Genomic DNA, 22,757 nt, shown 5'->3' on the forward strand with positions numbered 1-22,757 from the left:
ACTTTCAAGTTTTCACCATGAAGTATGATATCAGTTGTGGGCTTGTCAAATATAGCCTCTATTATATTCATGTAGGCTTTTTCTATACCCAATTTGTTGAGAGTTTTTATGATAGGATGGTGAATATTGTAAAATACTTTTTATGCATCTATTGAGATGATCATATAATTTTATTTTATTTATTTTTTTTTTAAAGATTTTATTTATTTATTTGACAGAGAGAGATCACAAGTAGGCAGAGAGGCAAGCAGAGAGAGTGAGAGGGAAGCAGGCTCCCTGCCGAGCAGAGAGCCCGATGCGGGACTCGATCCCAGGACCCTGAGATCATGACCTGAGCCGAAGGCAGTGGCCTAAACCACTGAGCCACCCAGGCGCCCATAATTTTAATATGTTATTCTATTAATGGGTACATCTTTTTGTTCACAAATAACAAATCCCTATAGATAAAGTGTACTATATAATAGTTAATGGGTACACATGAATTTGAAATTTGCTTTTTAAGTTTGATATGTGTACTTTGAACAAGGGATTTAACTCCTTTTATCCTTGAATTACTTTTATTTGGTAATAATAGTAAAATATTATAGGTTTTTAAACATATTAATTTATTTTTGTGTAATTTACATGCAATAAAATGTGTCCACTTTAAGCACAACTCAATGTGTTTTGACAAATGTGTATATCCTTATAACTGCCACCACAATTGATAAATAGAACATTTCATCACTTACAAAATTTCCTTTTTATCCCTTTGCTGACAGTTACTTCCTTGCATACCTAGCTTTTGATTATCACAATGTAGTTTCCTAACTATAGTTCATATAAAAGGAATGAAACTATGTGCAGTATTTTGTGTGCATATTCTTGGACTTAGCAAAATATTTTTGAGAATCATCTAGTTGTTCTATGAATCCATAAGTTGATATATTTTCTGTTAATGATAGGAATTTTGTTATTTTTAAAATTTACCACAATGTGTTTTGCAACCCATCCGTTATTGGCATCTGAGTTGTTTCATTAAGTTTCAGACTGTCTTAAGTGTTGGTCTTAACAAAGGAGTGATTTCAAGTGCAAAATAAGATTCAGACCAACCTGATATAAACTCACATGGAACAGATGTGATTCAATTAAAAACCATGATGTTCTACCTTCTTATGTAAAAGGTGCCTTTTTCTTTCTTCCTCAACTGATCAAGGCACCATGGATATAAAGTCATCACCTCTGAGTTACCTTGCTAGACTTTTGTAAGCAGAACTGATAATTTTCCATACGAATGTTCTTATTCTACTTTTAACTAAAATTTTGGGTGCATTTCTGCTATATTCAATAATAGGCCAAAAATTAAATTAGGTTGTGATGTTGGGATGGGTTATTAAAAGATAAAAATAAGTTTAGGGATCTTCAGCAAACCACAGAGCACTTGCCCTGTAAAGGAGGAAGCTTCTCCTCAGCTCTCATGTGCTTCCATGCTAGAATGCAAGCCATGCAGAGTCAGATTATATTGATCTTTAGAAGAATTTCATGATTTTGTAATTAGTGCAAAATTTGTCAATTTAAAAACATTATGTCAACCCAAAGGCATTGGTAGGTGAAATACTGCTCTATGTTTTTCAGTAAATTCACCTGAAATTTATGTATGGAACACTTAGCATGTTTGAGTCCCTGTGCTGAGTGTTGTGTATAGAGTGAATATAAAATTTCAGTCTCTGATCCTCTTGGAATTCATGGCCTGGAAGGAAAGACAAATCTTGAGCCAACAGACATTCCATTTACGATTAGCATTGTAATGAATGTCATAAAGGAACTGAACGAGGTCACATAAGTGAGAACAGTTACTATGGTGAGGAGGCTTAATTAGGTGGAGCAATTCCTCTCTCAAAAGTTGACATTGAAGCTGCCGTCTAAAGGATGAGCAGGCATGAACGCTAGGACGTTTGGGAGAAGTGGTAATCAAAGCAGGGACATGGCTTACCAGAAATTTCTGAATTTGAAAATAAGGTTGTCATGAGACCAGCATGGCTAAACCAGTGAATGAGGGAGAGATTGACAGAGAACGTACAGGTAGATGATATTAGGAACTTTGATTTCAATACATCATTTGCAGAATGTGCCACAACTGAAGACTTCACAGTTAGATTAAGGACTATGAGCACAGATGGACCATATCATTTTATTTTGTATTAGTGAATGAGTGGATAATTGGACACTTGGTAAATGGTAAGGAAAGATAGGCATACTATTTTCACATTTAGAATGTTTGTATTCACTTGTGGGCAGATGAACAACTTGCTGTTAAATGATATGTTCACCAAGTTTTTCATGAAATATTATCTTCTAACACCGGGACTTAACATCTTGAGTGAAATCTGCTGTGGCTCTTTATGATATCTTATCCAAATGATTTTACTCACTGTGTTTAATAACCTCACTGCTTTATTCTAGATATCAAAGTCCTTTCAGCAAACGTTCATTCAATAGCAACCATGTGGACAAAACGTAATTCAGTCTAGGGAAAATCACAAAAACATAAATCCCATGGATTATATTATTATTTTATGTCTTTGTTAATTGTCCTATTTACTTAACTAGAATAAATGGTGATCTGTAATGCAAAGATTCCATGAGAATAAACTTCTAATCACTCAAAGCAATCAGCTCAAATGATTACAAACTGGGGGTGCCTGGGTGGCTCAGCTGTTCAAACATCTAGCTCTTGATTTTGGCTCAGGTCATGATCTCAGGATTAGGATATCCAGCCCCACCATGGGACCAGTGCTCAGCAGGGAGTCTGCTCCAGATTTTTTCTCTCTCTCCCCCTTTTCTTCTGTCCTTTCCCCACCACATGCTCTCTCTCTCTCTCAAACTAAATAAATAAATCTTTTAAAAAAATTACTACTAACTGATGCAATCAAATTGTGAAAATCCCAAGACTCTAATTAGTGTATCTACACAAATAACTATTTCCCTGGAGTTTTCTCTTTTAGTAATACTGTAATTATTTCTTCAGGGTAGGTAGCAATATTTTAGGTATAAGAGCTTCAATTAAATCACTCCCAGGAACTCATCCCTTGGACCACTAGTGTCTCTGAATCTTTCCTGAGATCAGGTAGGAATGACAACTCTGACTTCTATACCTGCACTTTCTCTTCTTGTTTCAGTTTTGGAGAATTTTCATCAGTAGGAGTTAGGTGACAACAAAAGCAACTTTGATTGTTAGCTTAATTTCTTGGCCAGTTAGAATGAGTTGGGATGTACTTTTTTTTAAAATTATTCACTAGAAAACATAAAAGTCTCATTGGAATTATGTGTTTACACTAATCATTTTACTTTAAAAATCTTGTTCTCCCCAGTCATTCAGTAATTTAACACACACTGAATAAGCTTATTAGACAAAGCACAAGATAATCTCATACATTTTAAGAATAACATCTGTTGAATGAAACCCCCCAAAAACTTTATGAAATAATTAAAAAGAGACGGAGCAGGAATTGTTATACTCATTCTAGAAAAAATATAGCTCTTATAGAACTTTATAAATCCTTTTTGAAAATTATTTGAGAGAGAAACTTTGAGGAAAATTTAATATTAACTTAGAGACACATGGCTAGTAATGAGTGTAGGATTTGTAACTGCATAAATGTTGAGTCAGAATGTTATCAATGAGGCACATTTTAGAATTTATTTAGTCAAAGTCCTGATATTGGATAAATGGGGACTGAAGTCCAAATAAGGAAACTCATTATATCAAGGTAAAAAAAAAAAAAATGTTTTCTAACGTTGGTACGAAGCCATCCTGTGTAACATGATCCAAAATTTAGGTTCATTCATTATAATCAGGTAATGTACCCTGCTCTTAAATTTGTGAGACTTTGGAATGGAAACTGAGAGGGGAAGCTGCTGGAGTTCATTATGGTGGAGGAGACAAGGAAGATGCTCCTTCTGGGAAATTAATATTCACACGAAATGATTGATGGCTCCACCAACTAACTGACTTGTTTACCTGTTTCTTCATTTCCTACCTTAAAATATCACTATTTTCCCAGATATTCGTGAACATTTATCTATCTATATGACCCATTGAGGTTGTGTGTATGCTGGATTACTGACCCTATACTTCAATAATAATCCTTATTTCTCTTGTCTGTTGTCCTTTCCTTGGCTTCAGTTATCTCCTAGTCTCACACTGAATCCATCTTATAAAACAACAAAATGGTAACTTTATGCACATGGAATAGTTCCTAAGTATAACGGCAGCTCAACATTATCCTGCTCCCTTGGACATGTGCATTTTAACTGGACCCTGAAGAGGGCAAACTTTTCCCCAAATGAACATTTCGACATGCAGGGTGTCAGGAACCAGTGATAACTTACAGAAATGAGTTTTGCAGTTTTATTTTAAGTGGGAAATAGGAAATTCTTGGAACTCCACATGTTCACCATATAGTCATCATGTTTACTAATTTACCACATAGGACATGTTTTTTTTTTCTCAATAATCCATACTAAATTACAAAGTAATGTTTTTTTCTTGCAGTTTTATGTAATAAAAATGCATATGCATATCAACATCCTTGTGAATCAACTTCATGGGCATGAAAAATTCTGTGTAGTCTATTATCTTGTTTAATCTATGAGCATTCCAATCCAGAGAAAAGCAAATTGACATTATTGAGGCAGTGAAACCTTAGGTTGAGTTTTATTTTCATTATATATTTTTTGAAATAAAGGACATAGACTTAAAAAAAAAATCATTGCTACTTACATTGACTTCTAGTTACCCAGAAGTTTCAAATTGAATATGGATGTCGTAAGGAGACACTTGTTGAAGAGGATGTCTGTTTCCCTTCCTTAATTTTCCCTAACTTAATTTTACCATGGACCATTACCATATTTTGTTGCCTGATATCCAGTTATTCTGGGGCACATAGTTTTGAAAATACTAATCTAAAAACTCCGGTGCCAGCAAACTTAAGATTTGTGGGTGCCTCGTTTCTAACTGTACTTGCTCTATATGAGTTGTAGCATTCTTCTAAAGGTAAAATAAAATAAGAGAGTGTCATTGCTTTGGAAACAGGAAGTGCCTATGTGTATGGAAAAAAGTACTATAATCAGAATGTAGTCTTTTCTTCCTAAATTTTGGAACATGGTTCCTGAACCTATTTAAAGGGAAGTGAAGCAGGCAAGTTAAATTCCCATCTCTCCTTTATATATATTTTTAAAGATTTTAAAGAGAGAGATCCCAAGGAGGCAGAGAGGCAGGCAGAGAGAGAGAGGGGGAAGCAGGCTCCCCACTGAGAAGAGAGCCCTATGTGGGGCTTGATCCCAGGACCCTGAGATCATAACCTGAGCCGAAGGCAGAGGCTTAACCCACTGAGTCACCTAGGCCCCCCTCTCCTTTCTATTTTTATTGTCCTTATTAGTTGTTTAATGTAATATGATGGCCAAGCAGGTGTTAGCATTTAGGGCATAGTTATACAATTTAAAGATTAGATGAGTCTCATAATGCTCTCAAAATGGAAGATTTACGTGTGAAAGTGAGTATTTTCTAAGTAGTCATCTTTTTGGTAAGTGAGGAAAAAACACATTTGCTTTTTATACAAATTCAGATTCTCAAATTAGAGTGATTTTCTTCTCAACGGCCAAAGTTGTAGACTTAAGCCCTGCAAATTCCTCCCACTTCAAATTAACAGGGAATGTTGGTTCTAACCCATCACCATAATTTAGGTGTGGTGGATATAGACACACACACCACCTCAGATATATATCCCAAAGATGTGCTACCGTGTAGATTTCAGGAGTGATCTTACTTTTTGGCTTGGGATAGAAACTTTAGCTTGGTTGCTTACCACTTCTTAAATGTTTTATTTGGCACAATAGAAGACCCATCTCTGCATCTATGTGCAATATCTTTGATTTCTCTGGCAAGCCTCCTGTCCCTGTATATAGTATTCACTCCCTCTGAAAGTCCTTCCTTCTCTTGCCTTTCTAGAAATTTCTTAGTTATCTAGCAAGTGCCAGTTAAACATTATCAATCTTTGATGTTACCTGATTTCTGAACACATCTTCTATGTTCAAATATTTATTATTGATCCCATTATAACCTTAATTTTCTCTTCATATGCCTCCTTTACCATGAAGATACCAACCAGTGCTCTCAGGAGAAGCATTGTTACCCACTACCTTATCTGCCTAAACATCACTGAGCCAAAGTAGCTCACTTTGGAGGGTACTTTCTTCAATCTTCAGGAACAGCTCAGATACTAGAATAGAAACCCAGTTGGTGACATTGGCATTGAATGATATTGCTATTTGCATCTCAGTGGATCAGTCTTACAGACTTCTTTTGTGGTACTCTGGTAAGGATAGGTTTACAAATGGAATTATTTGCCAACACTGCATGTGGTAAGTTTCACATTAAATGGTGAAATCTGACATCTGTTTAAATTTGAAACTCTTAAGATCTTGGAACATGGAGCCCACATCACTGTATAGTAACCTGAGTGGCAGCTGGTTTTTTGGTTCACTTCTGCCCACCTTCAGACCCAGCCCACATCACTCATTCTTATTATCCAAATGGCTCCCAGAGTCATTTGAGTTCCGATCCCTTTTCTTATTCAGTCTATCACTTAAAAAATAACACAAGACAACATTGAGAATCCATGATCAAAATACATTCTCCAGATTCCTGGAAATATAATTTATCATTTAATTTTTAAATTATAATTCATATTATAATGAACTGGTAATTTTATCTAAAAGTGTAATCCTTTTGTTATAATTAGTATCACCTGAACTCTGTGCTAAGAATGATTCTATCTCTTCGAATTGATTTTTGTTTTATAATTTCTGGGCATTGTAATTCTGTGGTGAAGAAGGTTGAACTGTTTATTTACATAATGCTGCTAAAATATTTAGAGTCCAATTTGTGTTGTCTCAGTAGCACACACAGCCAACTATGTGTAAACCCTTTAAATGCTTTCAGAGATAAATTTTTAAAAATGGATAAACAAACAAAACTATAATCTTAAGTTTTGACCACTTCTCTTCCCCCCAAAACCTGTGTCTCCCTTTCTTTATTCATACAAGTGCTTTTGAATGAAAGTCTCTTCATTAGTAATTTATATTGGGCTTTGTTATTTTCAAATTTGGGATCTTTATCTTTGGTCTACTTGCATAGGAATACCACATTTCCCTGTATTTTATTGATAGAGCAGCAAAACAGGTTCCAGAGAATTTCCTTCAAACTACTATAATTTGGTGCTCTTTAATACAGCCAGTAGGGAGTGCAAGTCTCAAGAGTTGAGCTTCTAAATATGCAAACCCTGTTGACTGTTGACTGCTTTCAAACATGTCACCATTTTGTCTGACACCATTCCCGGGATCAGTGATGAAGCCCGTGATTTTATAGTGAACTGTAAGGGACAACTGGTCATTCAATCCATTCGTAGACAAACTTTTTGGGTCATAAAGCCCCCCATTCCAGAACAGGCTGTGTCACAGGGTATGTAGTCTAGGGAATCATCTGCACATTACACACCCAGGTCATAAGGGCTCTGACCTTCTTAAAAGTCTCAGCTCTTCCAACTGCAGACACTGGTAATAGTTTTGTGTGAGGATGATGGAGAGAGTGTGAGAACGGAGAATGAGAGAAAGAAAGAAATGCATAATGGATTTCTCACTCACTCCTCACTCTATTTTATTCATCTAAGAGAACATGCTGGCAGCTAAGAAAATGGTCAGAGGAAATTCCACCCTGGTGACTGAATTTGTTCTCTTGGGATTAACAGATCGTCCAGAGCTTCAGCCCGTCCTTTTTGTGCTGTTTCTGTTGATCTATTTGATCACTGTGGGGGGGAACCTTGGGATGTTGGTATTGATCAGGATAGATTCACGCCTCCATACCCCCATGTACTACTTTCTTTCCAGTTTGTCTTGCTTGGATTTGTGCTATTCCACGAATGTGACTCCCAAGATGTTGGTGAACTTCTTATCAGAGAAGAAAACCATTTCCTATGCTGCTTGTTTAGTCCAGTGTTATTTTTTCATTGCCATGGTGATTACTGAATATTACATGCTAGCTGTAATGGCTTATGATAGGTACATGGCCATCTGTAACCCTTTGCTTTACAGCAGCAAGATGTCCAGAGGGGTATGTATTCGCCTGATTGTTGGTCCATATGTCTATGGGTTCCTTAGTGCCCTGATGGAAACCATGTGGACCTACCGCTTGACCTTCTGTGACTCCAATATTATTAATCACTTCTACTGTGCTGACCCTCCTCTTATCCAGCTCTCCTGCTCTGACACTTTCATTAAGGAGACATCCATGTTTGTGGTAGCAGGATTTAATCTCTCCAACTCCCTCCTTATAATCCTCATCTCCTATATCTTCATACTTATTGCCATCCTGAGGATGCAGTCTGCTGAAGGCAGGCACAAAGCTTTTTCCACCTGTGGGTCCCATCTGGTGGCAGTGACTGTATTTTATGGGACGCTGTTCTGTATGTATGTTAGACCTCCCACGGACAAGTCAGTGGAGCAGTCTAAAGTTATTGCTGTTTTCTACACTTTTATAAGCCCTATGTTGAACCCCATCATTTATAGTCTGAGGAACAAGAATGTGAAACAAGCTTTTTGGAAACTGATTAGAAAAAATGTACTTTTGAAGTAAAATTACAATGTATCTTTCTTTATAAATTAAATAAAAGCTATATTCATAAGAACTGGATCCAACTTTAACTGCATTTACAGTAAAGTTATTTTAAATCTATAATGAAAAGCTAAAATCTAATGACAAAACATTCAAGACATAGGTATAGGAGATTTATAGTTTTACAGGTGATGTGTGAGTGTGCATCGAGTGCGCAAGGGGTTGGAGGTCAGATATGTAGGTATAGTGGATAATTTCTCTTAAACACTTTTACATCGTTTGTTACTTTCACACTATAAAATTATACACTCTTATAGTAAAATATTTAATCTCTATAGAAGAGTCCAAAATAAAAGATTTTTCCCATTTTCTTCTCCCACCCTGATCTTCCATTGTCTCCTTTTAAGGTTACTATTATTAACAGTTTCTTATGTTTGTGGAAAATTTCTCTGAATCTACAAACCAATGTATGGCTATATATGCACACACACACACACACAAACAAATTTGTCAATACACACGTTGACTGTTATGAGCTAACTTTTAGTAGTTTGTAATTCTGTAGCATTTGCTATGCAGCGGTTTCCACTGCATGGTCTACAGCAATGTGACCAGAACTGCTGAGTAAGACTTGCTGTCACCTCTGGTAGAAAAACGTCAAGATAACAGCTCCATGTCCATGCCTGATGTCCATTTATTCCTCCCTGATTATGAGAATCATTTTTTTAAAAGATTTTATTTATTTATTTGACAGAGAGAGATCACAAGTAGGCAGAGAGGCAGGCAGAGAGAGTGAAAGGGAAGCAGACTCCCTGCCAAGTAGAGAGCCCGATGGGGGACTCGATCCCAGGACCCTGAGATCATGACCTGAGCCGAAGGCAGCAGCTTAAACCACTGAGCCACCCAGGCACCCCATAAGAATCATTTTTAATAAGATACTTTCTTCCTTCTGCCATAACAGTACACAACCAAAAACTTCCAATTAGCTTTTAGATATTAACTCCTGAATCAGGCAACGGATGTCTCATACAAAAACACATGGCTTGACTCAAATTGTGACTCTATAGAGTTTATCTCTGACATCACAGACTCTGCAGAGCCTAGGAGTCCTTTCATGCCTTCATGCCTTCCTTCATCTTTGTCTGAACTTTTTTTCAGGATGGGACAGATATTTTTTATTTGTAGCGTAATGCTAATTTTATCCACAAAATTTGCCCTTTGCTACCATTAGATACTATATATCTAATTTTAGAATTCAACATTGTGACTTATTTGTAAATATTTTGATGCTAAAGAATGCAAAAGACAAGTTAATTTTTAAGATGTTAACATTTCAGGTGACTTTGCAGCTACAAAGCATAAGCAGAGTTGATGAAATATTTACAGAGTATCTATAAGCCAAATACTGCTCCATTACGAAGGATTCCCCAAGGAGCTCTAGGATTGTATAGTTTTGTAGAGTTCATGAAACTGTAAAGAGAAGAATCAATACAATTTGTTACATTCTGTAATATAAGAAAATGAAATTGCTAATGCAACAGAGGAAAGAAAGAATCTATTCTAAGTTGAAGTTGGTCTCATATGATTGTACAAGAAGAGAACTTGTTCATCCTTTGTGCACCTGCTCCAGCATACCCATAGCTACTAGTACAATGTGAAGTCAGAACAGGCAGGGTCTGAACAAAATAAGTATTAGACATGATTTGTGATCACATATGTACATGTTACTTTCAATGAAAAAGGAAAACCACAGAACTGGCATTAGTCACTCCCCCTGGACACATGTTTCTCAGTTGTACTTCAAAGCTTCTTTTCTACCCAAGAGCACATTTCTGTTCAGTGTTTTCTACAAGCTAACATTTTCATATTTATTGATTCTTCGTTATTCCCTATAATTATTGCAACTTTCTATTACTAGATGTTGTTCTTTAAATATTTTTATTTTGAATGTCAAATTGTTGGGGCACCTGGGTGGCTCAGTGCATTAAGCATCTGCCTTCAGCTCAGGTCATGATCCGAGAGTCCTGGGATGAGCCCTGCATAGGGCTCCCTGCTTAGTGGGAGTCTGCTTCTACCTCTCCTCCCTGCTTGTGCTCTCTCTCACTATCTCTGTCTCTCTCTCTCTCAAATAAATAAATAAAAGCTTTTAAAAAAAGAAAGTCAAATTGTCTGTGAATGCTGGTAAAATACACGTCTAAACAAATTGTTATTTTTGTAAATTTTAACATTCAATTAATAGTGTGTTGGATTTTACTTAAACAAATACTGGATCTATTGCAGTTTAAGCACACACACATATGAAATTATACAAAACCAGCTCCCTTATTTTTCCAATATTCTAATTTCAGGGTCCATGTCTGTAGTTTTACAGACTAGCTTGGCACTAAACGAAGCTTTTTAAATGATTGCAGCATAGAAAAAAATAAGTGAACCTCCATTTTCAACGTGAACAAAGTACCTCCAGTTTGCATATGTCAGAGAATGTCTTTAAATGAACCAACAAAGGACTTTGTGGAAATATATGAGTTATAAGCTAACAGTATTGTTCAGAAATACCTGTGACCATGATGTCATTGACATTTATGACTGGTATTAGCAATATAAAGCCATTGTTTTGGCCACATGTTTGAAAGTCTAAAATAAAGAGGGATTTCACCTTGTGTTTTCATGATTGGTTGGCTGTTAGGAATTATACCATAGAGAGTCTATTTTTTAGTTCATATTGTGCTGTGCTGGAGATAGAGTAAGTATGTGCTTCTGCAGTGCTCTTTGTATTAATGATTTGAATTCCCTTATTAATTCCCTTATTAATTAAATTCCCTTATTAATTAAAATATCTCCCATGAGGAATTTTAAGAACAAACTCTTAAACTCTTGCTCTTCTTCTTTTAAAGTTGATTTTGTTGGATTCTAGATTTATTGAACAAATTAAGCAATGTGATATTGGAAGAATCTATGAGAAAATAGAGAATATTTTCCACACTTCCTTAAGGAACAATAATTATAAGATATTTTATACTTTTCTTCCCACCTATCTAAAGGTCATGAATCCAGTTGGTCATTTTCTCAGGAAATCTGATCCATGTGTACTTAAAAAATAAACAAATATTCCAGGGAATGATAGTGCTGTAAATCTAATATTTTTCTTCATATATCATATATTTCCTTGGAGCACTGGATATCTGAAGAATATTTAGGCTCTCACACTCATACACGCACACATGAAGGGGAGAGAAGGGAATAACAATGTTCATCAAAACTCAGACACTGTTTTAATACATGTTGTTTCACTTAATCTGCCCATCAATTGTCATCCGATTTTAAAGTTGAGCAGAGACTCACGATTAATTGCTTACCTAAAATCACATAGCTGTGAAGAGAAGTCCAAATGTGTCTGGCTTTGACATTTATTGTTTCTTTTTTCTACTATGATATACTGTTTTTCACTACACTTTTTTGAAGGCAAAAGCCATGAAATGAGTAAAACTATCATTTTCTGTATTCCAAAAATACTGTTGATCAGGTATTTGAAAGCTGAATGCACACTGACCAATATAATCCACTATGAGAAAAGATTTTATAGTGTTTATACAAATTCAATTTTTTCAGTAAAGTGAACTTTGAGTCAGATCCTGACTCCATCATTCATAAGCCAAATTAATAGTCATGAACATAAACTCTAGGATCAGATTTATTGATCAAATTAATCTCTCTTTGCCTCAGTATTTTCTTTTGTAAGATAAATATATATAACACTTTCTCATAGGGAACCTGGATAGAAAAATGGATTAATACATACGTTGTACACCTCAAACTAAGGTAACATTGTGTGTCAACTGTACTTAAATAAAAACATTTAAGAAATACCTATAAAGTACTTAGCACAATGTCCAATATATAGTATTCACTTAATAAAAGTGAACTGATTTTTATTATTAACTAGAAAGTTATTTCACCTTTTTGAGACTTGGTTTACTCCATAGCTTTCTGTATTTTTCTGTTATTGCATTTATTATTCTTCAGATATAATGCCCTTATAGTTTTGGTTAATTAATTACTTCCTGTGTTCCACATCTTGTAAATACCACAAAGTCATATCTAAAATTTGAAAGCAGTTATTTCTATATTTCTATGTTGTTCAGCTTGGTACATTGTCTGTGCCCCCTTAAAAACTAGAAAGGTGGTCCACAGATGGTAGATAATAGATATATAGATGATAGAAATTAGAGGATTCTTTCAAATTGAAAATTAGATCAGTTGTGAAAGGTGACAGCAATCAGAAAACATGACACACACTGATGGAATCTTAACCGTGTATGATTTACTCATGTACAATTAGTCAATCTATTTTTATTTTCTCCAACAGAAGAATTCATCTGGCATGTTCAGGATAAATCAGACCAGACAGAAGGAATTTGTCCTGCTGGGGTGGACCAGTTATCCAGTGTGGCAGCTTTTCTTTTTTGCCTTCTTTCTAGTAATTTGTATTCTCTTTCTTCCGGAAATCTTGAGCCTAACACTGCGGATCACATCCTCATACTATCTCTTCACTCATCTGCCAATCCCACATAGTCTGGTTAACTTTTTATTTAAGAAGGTCATTTCCTTGAACAGTTTATTTGAACAGAATAACATGGTCACTTTCCTGTTAACTCAATATTTTGTCTCTGATGCTATCTCTGACAATCACATCCACATGATCATTTGCTTTTCATGTATTTACAAGATCAGGTTAAAAGTGCTCTACATTTATATGGCTGCCATTTTCTATATATTATGTGTCATATAGATTTGTGTAACATCATAGTTGTTTTCTAAAGTGCTGGCAACATGGAACATTATTATCACATCCTGCTGCTTTGTAGCTTCTGAAGAAATTATATTTTGCTATAGACCAAATGGAAACTCCAGAACATGCTTAGGAGTATAATGGAGTCTCAAGTTTTCACTTTTATGAACAAATTTTCAATCTTTACAGTCACTGTAAGCCAGAGAAACCTCTCTGGTTTTGAATTCTATCTTAGAAATACCCTGGGCAATGGCACCTCCTTGAAAAAATCAGTAGCAAAATTAAAACTGTTTCTCTCTTATATGTTGTGACTCTTCTTTCGAACTATCAAATAATAAAGAGAAAGAATGTAATATTTGAAAATATGAGGAAACCTAAAGTGGAGTTACTACATAAATCTTTTTTATTCATAGCATGAAGAATCACCATAAGAATAATTTGAAAGTCTTATATGGATTGAATTTTTATTATGTAAGGTAAAAAAGTGTTTTTTTTCTTTTTTGTTTGTTTGCCTCTCTTCAGGGAAAGTGATTTAATTTTTCTTTTTTTTTCTTTTTTGAGAAAGAGAAAGAACATGAGCAGGGGGAGGGGCATAGGGAGAGAGAGGGAGGATCTCAAATAGACCTCAAGCACAGCATGGAACCCTACATGGGGCTTGATCTGACAACCCTGAGTTCATGACATGGGCTGAAATCAAGAGTTGGATACTTAATGGACTGAGCCACCCAGGTGCCCCAAGGTGATTTCTTATTTAACCAACAGAATAAAAAATATTGTAGAGTAAATTTCCAAAGAATGCCCAATCACAAGTGAAGAATGATAGCTAGATATGTGACTTATGGCAAATCTTTGGCTTGGAAACCTGATTCCTCTCTTTATAAATCCTAACTGTCTCATATATTACAAGTATGTTTGATTTCATTGTTGAGTAATTTTCTTGAGGTTTAAGGAGCATTTAAGAAATGATGTGATTGGGGTGCCTGGGTGGTTCAGTCATTAAACATCTGCCTTCAGCTCAGGTCATGTTCCCAGGGACCTGGGATTGAGCCCCACATTGAGCTCCCTACTTGGAGGGGAACCTGCTTCTCCCTCTCCCATTCCCCCTGCTTGTGTTCTCTCTCTCTTGCTGTCTCTCTCTCTGTCAAATAAATAATAATAAAATAAAGTTAAAAAAATGATGTGATGCTCTGATGAGTAAACTCAGGAAATCAGAATGCATGTGAAAGTAGCCATTGATTTGGGGATTGTAATACATTTATTTTTTTAAATATTTATTTATTGTTTTAGAAATTGCACACGGGCAGGGCAAGAGGCAGAGAGAGAGGCAAAGAATTCTCAAGAAGAATTTACAGCTAAGCATGGAGCCCAGCAGAGGGCTTGATCCCAGGACCCTGAGATCAGGACCTGAACTGAAATGAAGAATTGGATGCTCAACCGACTGAGCCACCCAGGTGTCCTGGGGTTATAACACCTTTTAAACCATTACCTATTCTGATGACCTTGAATTGGAAGATCTCTTATAATAAAATGGACTTTTTTCCTCCTAGAAGACTTGCTCCATTTAGTGACCTTATTGGTAATCTTTTCACACAAGCAAGACAATGTTGAGGACATGTTACCTCTTGCTTTACAATTCAACTGAGAAATATCTTAGTGTATTTGTGGTCACATGTTAATTTAACTCAGCTCAACAAAAAGTTATTCAGGCCTATCAAAGGCAAGGCATGGTAGGTTTCAAAAATATATACCCCCTCCTTCTGAAGAGTAACACTTATTTATGGAGAAACTTCACAACTATTTTACCATAAGACTTGGTTCAATAAGGGAAACAGTTAAAGTATTTGTTTAAATTGTTTTCTGGGAACAGAGGAAGAAAAGTATCCATTTGCTTAAGGCTATTAAGGTAGTTCTCCCAGAGGAAGTAACCCTTGATATGAGCTTTGGAAACTGAGTAGAACTTCAAAGGGGAGAGAATGGGGAAAGTCATTTCCTGAAGAAGGAACCAGTTGGTCCATGGAGGATAACTTGGTTGTACCTGGGACACCAGTCATGGATAAGAAAGTGAGAAAAGATGAGGTTGAATAGTAAACTAGATTAGACGAGGAGAGAAGGAATTCTTTGCTAACATACTTAGATTTATTTGGTATAGATGAGGAAGAATGAACATTTCCAAATCTTAGTGATATGAAGGCAATATGACTTCCAGTCATGATTCAGCATGTGACTTGGACTCAAGAATTCTGTGAAGAGCAATAATCTTGTTTTAACCAAGATAGAGAGAGACTACATGACTGGCCATGATCATTATTAATCCAGCAAATGAGAGTCTTCTTCACAAACCAAAATTTCTAGCTCTTTCTTTCCACCAAGAGATTGACTTTAGGAGAAATATTTGAACTGGTCATGAATTTATCTACTCCTATGTCCTTGCTACCTTCCTAGAACCCTCTTTTATTATGCATTTAGTGTTGTCCTGCCCATGTCCCTACTATCAAGTTCCCAAAGTGCATGGTGTTAAATCGCTCCTTGTTCCTCAAGTTGCTGAACAAAAGCTGAGTTTCACTAAGCTCTCAGGGAAAGAAAAAAAAGAAAAAAAATTTTCTAATAAAGGAAGTCATTTGTATTTGATTTTCTCAATTTTATTGATATTATGGTATTCAAAGTGCAGAACATTTGAATTGGAAGTGACCTAGGATATACTGTAGTACATGCTAACGCATTTCATTTTTTAAAAAAGGTTTTATTTATTTATTGGGAGAGAGAGGGAGAGAGCATGAGTGGGGGAGGGGCAGAGGGAGAGGGATAAGCAGACTCCCCACTGAGCATGGAGCCTGATGTGGGACTCAATCTCAGGTCCCTGACATTCATGAGTTTTAAAGATGAAGAACTCAAAGGACGACAACTTGCCTAGAATTAAAGGACTAACCTTTGTAAACAGAATTCCTCACTGGAACTAAACCCACTTTACTTGGTTCTCTCTCTAGCCAAATGTTGTAATAAATTTATTAGAAAGTGCTTCCATTAACCTAGAAAGCATGGGCATTTTTGATGCATTGTTGTAGATGTTTAATTCCTTCGTGAAATGAGATGATGTTCAATCCACCTCATGAAATAACATGAACTAACTGTGAGGAAAGCTGTGAATGTTAGTGGTTAAAGACAGAGAGTTGCAGTCAGATCGGCTTTCTCATCACATCTAGGTCACCTAGGAGCTTCTTGATTTTGAGAAAAGTAATGATCTTTTCTAAGGCTCAGTTCCTTCAGCTGTGAAAAAGTTTGAATAATATTAAGTGTGAGTTTTTGAAAAAATCTTATACATGAAAAAGGTTCAGTATGTCAGATTTAATGAATTTAGTTACTTTATTAATCAAACATATGAAAAACACTTACGCACTAAGAAATTCAACAGCTATACCAAGTACATCGTGGCCTAGGAAAGTAAGGAATTGGAAGCACTATCCATCCTGTGAATTGGTGTCTCCAATTACTTTCATTTCCTCTCAGGCTTTTCTAAAAAACAAAAAACCAAAAAACCAAAACCAAAACAAAACCCACACACACAAAAAAACCCAATATAAAACAACCAAAAAAGGGGTCTAAAATATCCATTTTTATCAGAGGAATGTATGATTGCTGCAGTAATACCACACGGTAGAATGTGCCTGTGCCACATGGTGGAAAGGTGCAATTAATAAGTAACTAACTGACTTTCTTTAGAGTGCAACTTGTTCTGCTGAGTCTTGGGGTCAGTGAGGGAGAAAGGACCAGGCAATGCATGGCAAGTAGTCCGTAAGTCCATTACTGAGAGAGACAAAGAAGACACAGAAGGGAAGCTTACACCATTCCTAGCTCCCCTGTTGCTAATCCTTCAGTTCTCTTCAGGAAACTTTTAATTAGCAGAATTGATTGCTTCATCTTGATATTTCAAAAATACCATGGGGAAAAATAATCACCCTTATAAATACAAGAAACAATTCCCCTTACTTATTTTTTGAAGGTGTATTGGTTTTCCGACTTCTTTGTAGGTAGGGCTGTTTATTTTGTGTTTTACGAGTGAGCGAAGTATTTCTACTTATACTTGGAATCCAACTTCTTATTTAGTAGGAATAAGTGCATGGTTAGAGATAGGTAAATGGCTACCTAGGCAAAAACTAGAGCTGGTCACATGGTAAATACCAATGTGCAAAATTGGGGAATTTTTTATTTTTCTCAGTAATAAACAAAGGGGAGGTAGACACTAAAATTTTCTTGTGAGAGACTTACATGCCTCCCACATGGCCAGAGGTTTACATACATTCTAAGTTTTAAAGATCTTCAGAGAGCAATCCTGCAGCAATATTTTCAAAGTGAGAAAACTCAGGCTCATAAAGATTAAGATATCTGTCATCACAGATTAAATAGGCAGCACAATTATATTTTTTCAAATTGAATTTGCCCAGTTGCAAAACCTGTGAGATGAACATCCATATTAAGCATCCTGGGAATATTTTAGCACAAAATAATTTTTTAAAGTTTTGAAAAGCCCGAAGTTACCTTAGTAGATTATTTTTACAGAAGGCAGGAGGGAAGGAAAGGGCATGAATACATAGAAGTGGGCAACATGCTGTTTCCCTGTTCTCTAGTAAAAGATGAGAAAAAGATAGTGAGCAACCCCATACCTATATACAACAAATAACCATTTTTTCTTCTCTCTGTCTCTTTTTCCAAATAGTTACTTATTTATTTTAGAGAGAGAGAAAGTGCAGGGCAGAGAGGCAGAGGGAGATGGAGAAAGAATCTCAAGCAGACTCCACGCTGAGCACAGTGCCCAATGGGGGCTTGATCTCACGACCCTGAGATTGCCACCAGAGTTGAAATCAAGAGTCCAATGTGCAACCAACTGTGCCACCCAGGTGTTCCCAAATAACTACCTTTCTATAGATGATGGTTCCTATTTTATGACAAGCCTTTTAGCTTTGCAAAACATCTTAATGTACTCACTATGTAAGCATCAGTTTAGAGCTGAGCTCAAGGATAGGAGCCAGCAAAAGGTGGACTGCTCAGGAAAAATGGAGTTCCTGAGGTCATTCCAGGAGAGAAGCGGTAGAGCTGAGAAATAGGAGTAGGGAGGAAATTAGAGAAACCAGATATGTGTTGGGAAGCTGGAGATCAAATGCTGTACAATAGTTCTGGAAAAAATCCTCTGTGGTTAGGGTGCAGGAGGACAGCTTAAAGAATACATATGACTAATTGTATTGTTAAATTATTTTGTATTAAATAGCTTTCATCTGCATTTGATAGAGTTGTGATGTGTGTGTGTGTGTGTGTGTGTGTGTGATCATAGAAGGAGGTTTATGACAAATTTAAAATGTCTCAAGAGGCTTGTGATTATTTAAACACTGTCATCACAGTTTTTTTTTAAAGATTTTATTTATTTATTTGACAGAGTAAGATCATAAGTAGGCAGAGAGGCAGGCAGAGAGAGAGGAGGAAGCAGACTCCCTGCTGAGCAGAGAGCCCAATGAGGGACTCAATCCCAGGACCCTGAGATCATGACCTGAGCCGAAGGCAGAGGCTTTAACCCACTGAGCCACCCAGGCGCCCATGTCATCACAGTTTTTAAGTCATAAAATTGTCTTTGGGTATCATCTCTGAGGAATTAATTTCTAACTAATAATTATCACCTGAAATAGTTTTTTATTATATAGATAAAACTTTCTTTTTTGAAGAAGGATCTTGTTGATTGAGTGGAAAATAAAACTCAATATTACATATAGATTTGCCTGGGGATCTATATTTCTCTTCTTAATAGTTATTTTTTTTAATTGTGGAAGCAAAAGTTTTTTGAATGCATACAGATTAAACTAATAATGACTGATGTTTCCAACTCTTAAGAGTTGTGCTTGTCACAGATTTTAAGTAAGTGTGGTCCAACAAGAGTATAGATTCTAAATTGCCTGCACCTTAAAAACCTACAAGAAAGAAGTAGTGATGAATGCAAATCTGAAGACCAGGACAAGCTCTATAGAGACTTATGGTAATCTTGGGCACTGATCCCAGAGGTCTCTATTAGTTGGATAATGATTTCAACTCCTACAACAGCAAAAAAAAAAAAAAAAAAAAAAAAAAAAAAAAACAACTTTAAAAATCCAACTCTGACTCCTATCAAATTCTGAGCTGGTATGTCAGTTCAGCTCTGCCACGATTTTAGTAGCATGACTCACTCATTTTTCTGCCATTCTTCCGTGGGTTCTGGGATAGTTCAGCACTACATCCATATGAACTGCCAGTAGGAAGCTGAAAGGAGGAAGGGAAGGGCAAACCTATGCCATAAAGAGATGGATTAAAGATTGTACACTTCTCTTTCACCACATTCTCTTGCCTAGAACATACTAGTTGGTTGTAGAAAATCTAGTTTGAGAATAAACAAGAGAAGGGAAACTTTGTGGTTGTGATGTTTTGTTTACTTTGGTCTTGCTTTGTTTTTGCTTGTTTGTTTGTTTGAAGTACTGTTCCATAAAGACCCACTCTGGCTCCAAAAGCACTAACATGGATAGAGGGGAGGTACTGCTTCTGGCCCAGGCTCTTGTCAAAACCATCTCTGCCTCGGGGCTGTCACTTTGCTCTTCCACGTGCTTTCTCAAAATGACCAAGTCATTTCTATTATCTAATTCAGGTCTGATAGACTGAAAAATCAGCTTCTCTAAATGTATGAATTGACTGGAAAATGTTAGAAGACTTTCTGAAAGCTTTCCTGTGCATTATATCTGTGGCCATACATGGTAAAATATTCACAATCATTCAACTTCTCAATGATTTCTTTCCTTTCATTTCCCCCTCAAATAACATCTAGTCTAACGCAGGAAGTACTGATTTCTTATCTCTCACAAAGAATGAATTAAGATGGGGCACCTGGATGGCTCAGTGGGTTAAAGCCTCTGCCTTCGGCTCAGGTTGTGATCTCAGGGTCCTGGGATCCAGCCCCACATTGGGCTCTCTGCTCAGCAGGGAGTCTGCTTCCTCCTCTCTCTCTGCCTGCCTCTCTGCCTACTTGTGATCTCTGTCGAATAAATAAATATAATCTTAAAAAAAAAAGAGAATGAATTAAGATGCATCTTTTAATGTATCACTTAGTTCCCTTTTACAAAGAACCTAAGGACTTACTGTGACATCTTCTGGAAGAAATCACTGTTATCAGGAAAAGAACTTCTGGTACAAGATTCAGAACTTCTAATTAAGTTATTGGGTAAATTCATTTTTCAGTGGTGGATTTTTGTTTGTTTATTGGTACTGATTGCCAAAATCTGGGGTGAAAAAAAAGCAATGTGAGGTTAGGTAAAGTATTGAAAATAGACATAGTAGAAGTGCAGGTGGGTAAGAAATATCCTGACAGAATCCAAAAATGTAAGTAGACAAAGAGAAATAAGAGGATAATTAGTAAAGGAAAAGTCTTCAAGCCCACTAGTGACTGGAACCCCGAAGTTTGCACTCACTAATGGTTAATTGGATACTGTTTCAAGTGAAATACTATTTCTAGTGTCCCCAGGGACAAAGAGTCATAGAAAAGGAAAGAAAAAAATGTAGAGGAAAAAGGTTCAAAATGATGTTCTAAGAAAATATGACTTTTTCTTTTGCCTTTAAAAAATTTCCATACTGATCCAATGTTCTCATTTCCCATTGAAGGAAATGATGAGGAAAAACTTCACCTCAGTGACTGAGTTCATTCTCCTTGGACTGACCAGTCGCCTGGACCTGCAGATTGTCCTCTTCCTGCTGTTTCTGGCCATTTACATGGTCACGGTCGCAGGGAATGTTGGCATGATGGTCCTGATCCACGTCAATGCCAGGCTCCACAAACCCATGTACTTTTTCCTGAGCCACTTGTCCTTTGTGGATCTGTGCTTCTCTTCCAACGTGACTCCCAAGATGCTGAAGATCTTTTTGTCGGAGAAGGAAACCATTTCCTATCCTGCTTGTCTGGTGCAGTGTTACTTATTTATTGCCTTGGTCCATGTGGAGATGTACATCCTGGCTGTGATGGCTTTTGATCGGTACATGGCCATCTGCAACCCTCTGCTGTATGGCAGCAAGATGTCCAAGAGTGTGTGCACGACACTCATCATGGGGCCTTACGTGTATGGGGCACTCACGGGCCTCATGGAGACCATGTGGACCTACAACCTCACCTTCTGTGGCCCCAATGAAATTAACCACTTCTACTGTGCTGACCCACCACTGATTAAGCTGGCCTGTTCTGACACTTCCAACAAGGAGCTGTCCATGTTTGTTGTGGCTGGGTGTAACCTCTCCTTTTCTCTGCTCATCATCCTGATTTCCTACCTTTATATTTTTCCTACTATCCTGAGGATTCGTTCCACCGAAGGCAGGCACAAAGCTTTCTCTACCTGTGGCTCCCATCTCACATCTGTCACCATATTCTATGTGACCCTTTTTATCATGTATCTCAGACGTCCCTCAAAGGAATCTGTGGAACAAGGTAAAATGGTAGCTGTATTTTATACAACGGTCATCCCCATGTTGAACCCCATGATTTATAGCCTTAGGAATAAAGATGTGAAAGAAGCATTGACCAAAGAGTTGTTAAGAAAACAAAGATTTTTTTAGAATCTATCACTATTCTTTTGGCCCCCGTGTTTTTCTTTCTTTTTTTTTTTTAAGATTTTATTTATTTATTTGACAGACAGAAATCACAAGTAGGCAGAGAGGCAGGGAGAGAGAGAGGAGGAAGCAGGCTCCCTGCCGAGCAGAGATCCCGATGTGGGGCTTGATCCGAGGATCCCGGGATCATGACCTGAGCTAAAGGCACAGGCTTTAACCTGCTGAACCACCCAGGCTCCCACCCCCCCGTGTTTTTCTAAAGATTTTTCCAGCATTATAGGTTGGAATCAATTTACTCTACTCTTATAATTGATGGCTTAGCTGAAATATCACCTCTTGCAGCAAGTCTTCCCTAATACATTCAGGTTGTATAGGTACCATATGGTGCTTTACCCATTACCTTACTTTTCAGTGCATTTATAACATGGAACTATAATCTTATGCGTAGCACACTCCTGTTTCTTCCACTATTCTAGGAAGTTCAGAAAGGAAGAGACCATATCTTTTCATCTTTTTCTCTATTACCATGGCAAAGAACACCCATTCCATTTGTTTGTAGAATTCAGGTAGTAGGATGGCCTGTATACTTTGTTCCAGTTGAACCGTTGGAAGCAATCTCCCAATTTCTTAAAGGGCCAAATGCTTATCAAATTGGCAAAAATGAAGAGGTTGCAGAGCTTCAGATATGGAAAACTCACCAGATATGGTTGAAAATATATC

General features: G+C 36.8%; 2 protein-coding genes across 2 annotated transcripts; both read left to right on the forward strand.

Moving 5' to 3' along the window:
* Positions 1 to 7,714: 7,714 nt before the first annotated feature.
* LOC123949247 (olfactory receptor 1030) lies at positions 7,715 to 8,671 on the forward strand. The gene has a single exon (XM_046016615.1). The coding sequence runs from the start codon at positions 7,715 to 7,717 to the stop codon at positions 8,669 to 8,671; it is 957 nt and encodes a 318-aa protein (XP_045872571.1).
* A 12,433-nt stretch (positions 8,672 to 21,104) lies between these two features.
* On the forward strand, positions 21,105 to 22,043 carry LOC123948586 (olfactory receptor 5M8-like). The gene has a single exon (XM_046015794.1). It carries the CDS (start codon positions 21,105 to 21,107, stop codon positions 22,041 to 22,043), a length of 939 nt encoding a protein of 312 aa, XP_045871750.1.
* The last annotated feature ends 714 nt before the right edge of the window (positions 22,044 to 22,757 follow it).

The sequence above is a fragment of the Meles meles genome, chromosome 8 (assembly GCF_922984935.1).
Source record: "Meles meles chromosome 8, mMelMel3.1 paternal haplotype, whole genome shotgun sequence".
In the NCBI taxonomy this organism is placed as follows: Eukaryota; Metazoa; Chordata; class Mammalia; order Carnivora; family Mustelidae; genus Meles; species Meles meles.

Coding starts and splice junctions, on each gene's coding strand:
- LOC123949247 (XM_046016615.1), top strand. CDS start 7,715: ATGCTGGCAGCTAAGAAAATGGTCAGAGGAAATTCCACCCTGGTGACT.
- LOC123948586 (XM_046015794.1), top strand. CDS start 21,105: ATGATGAGGAAAAACTTCACCTCAGTGACTGAGTTCATTCTCCTTGGA.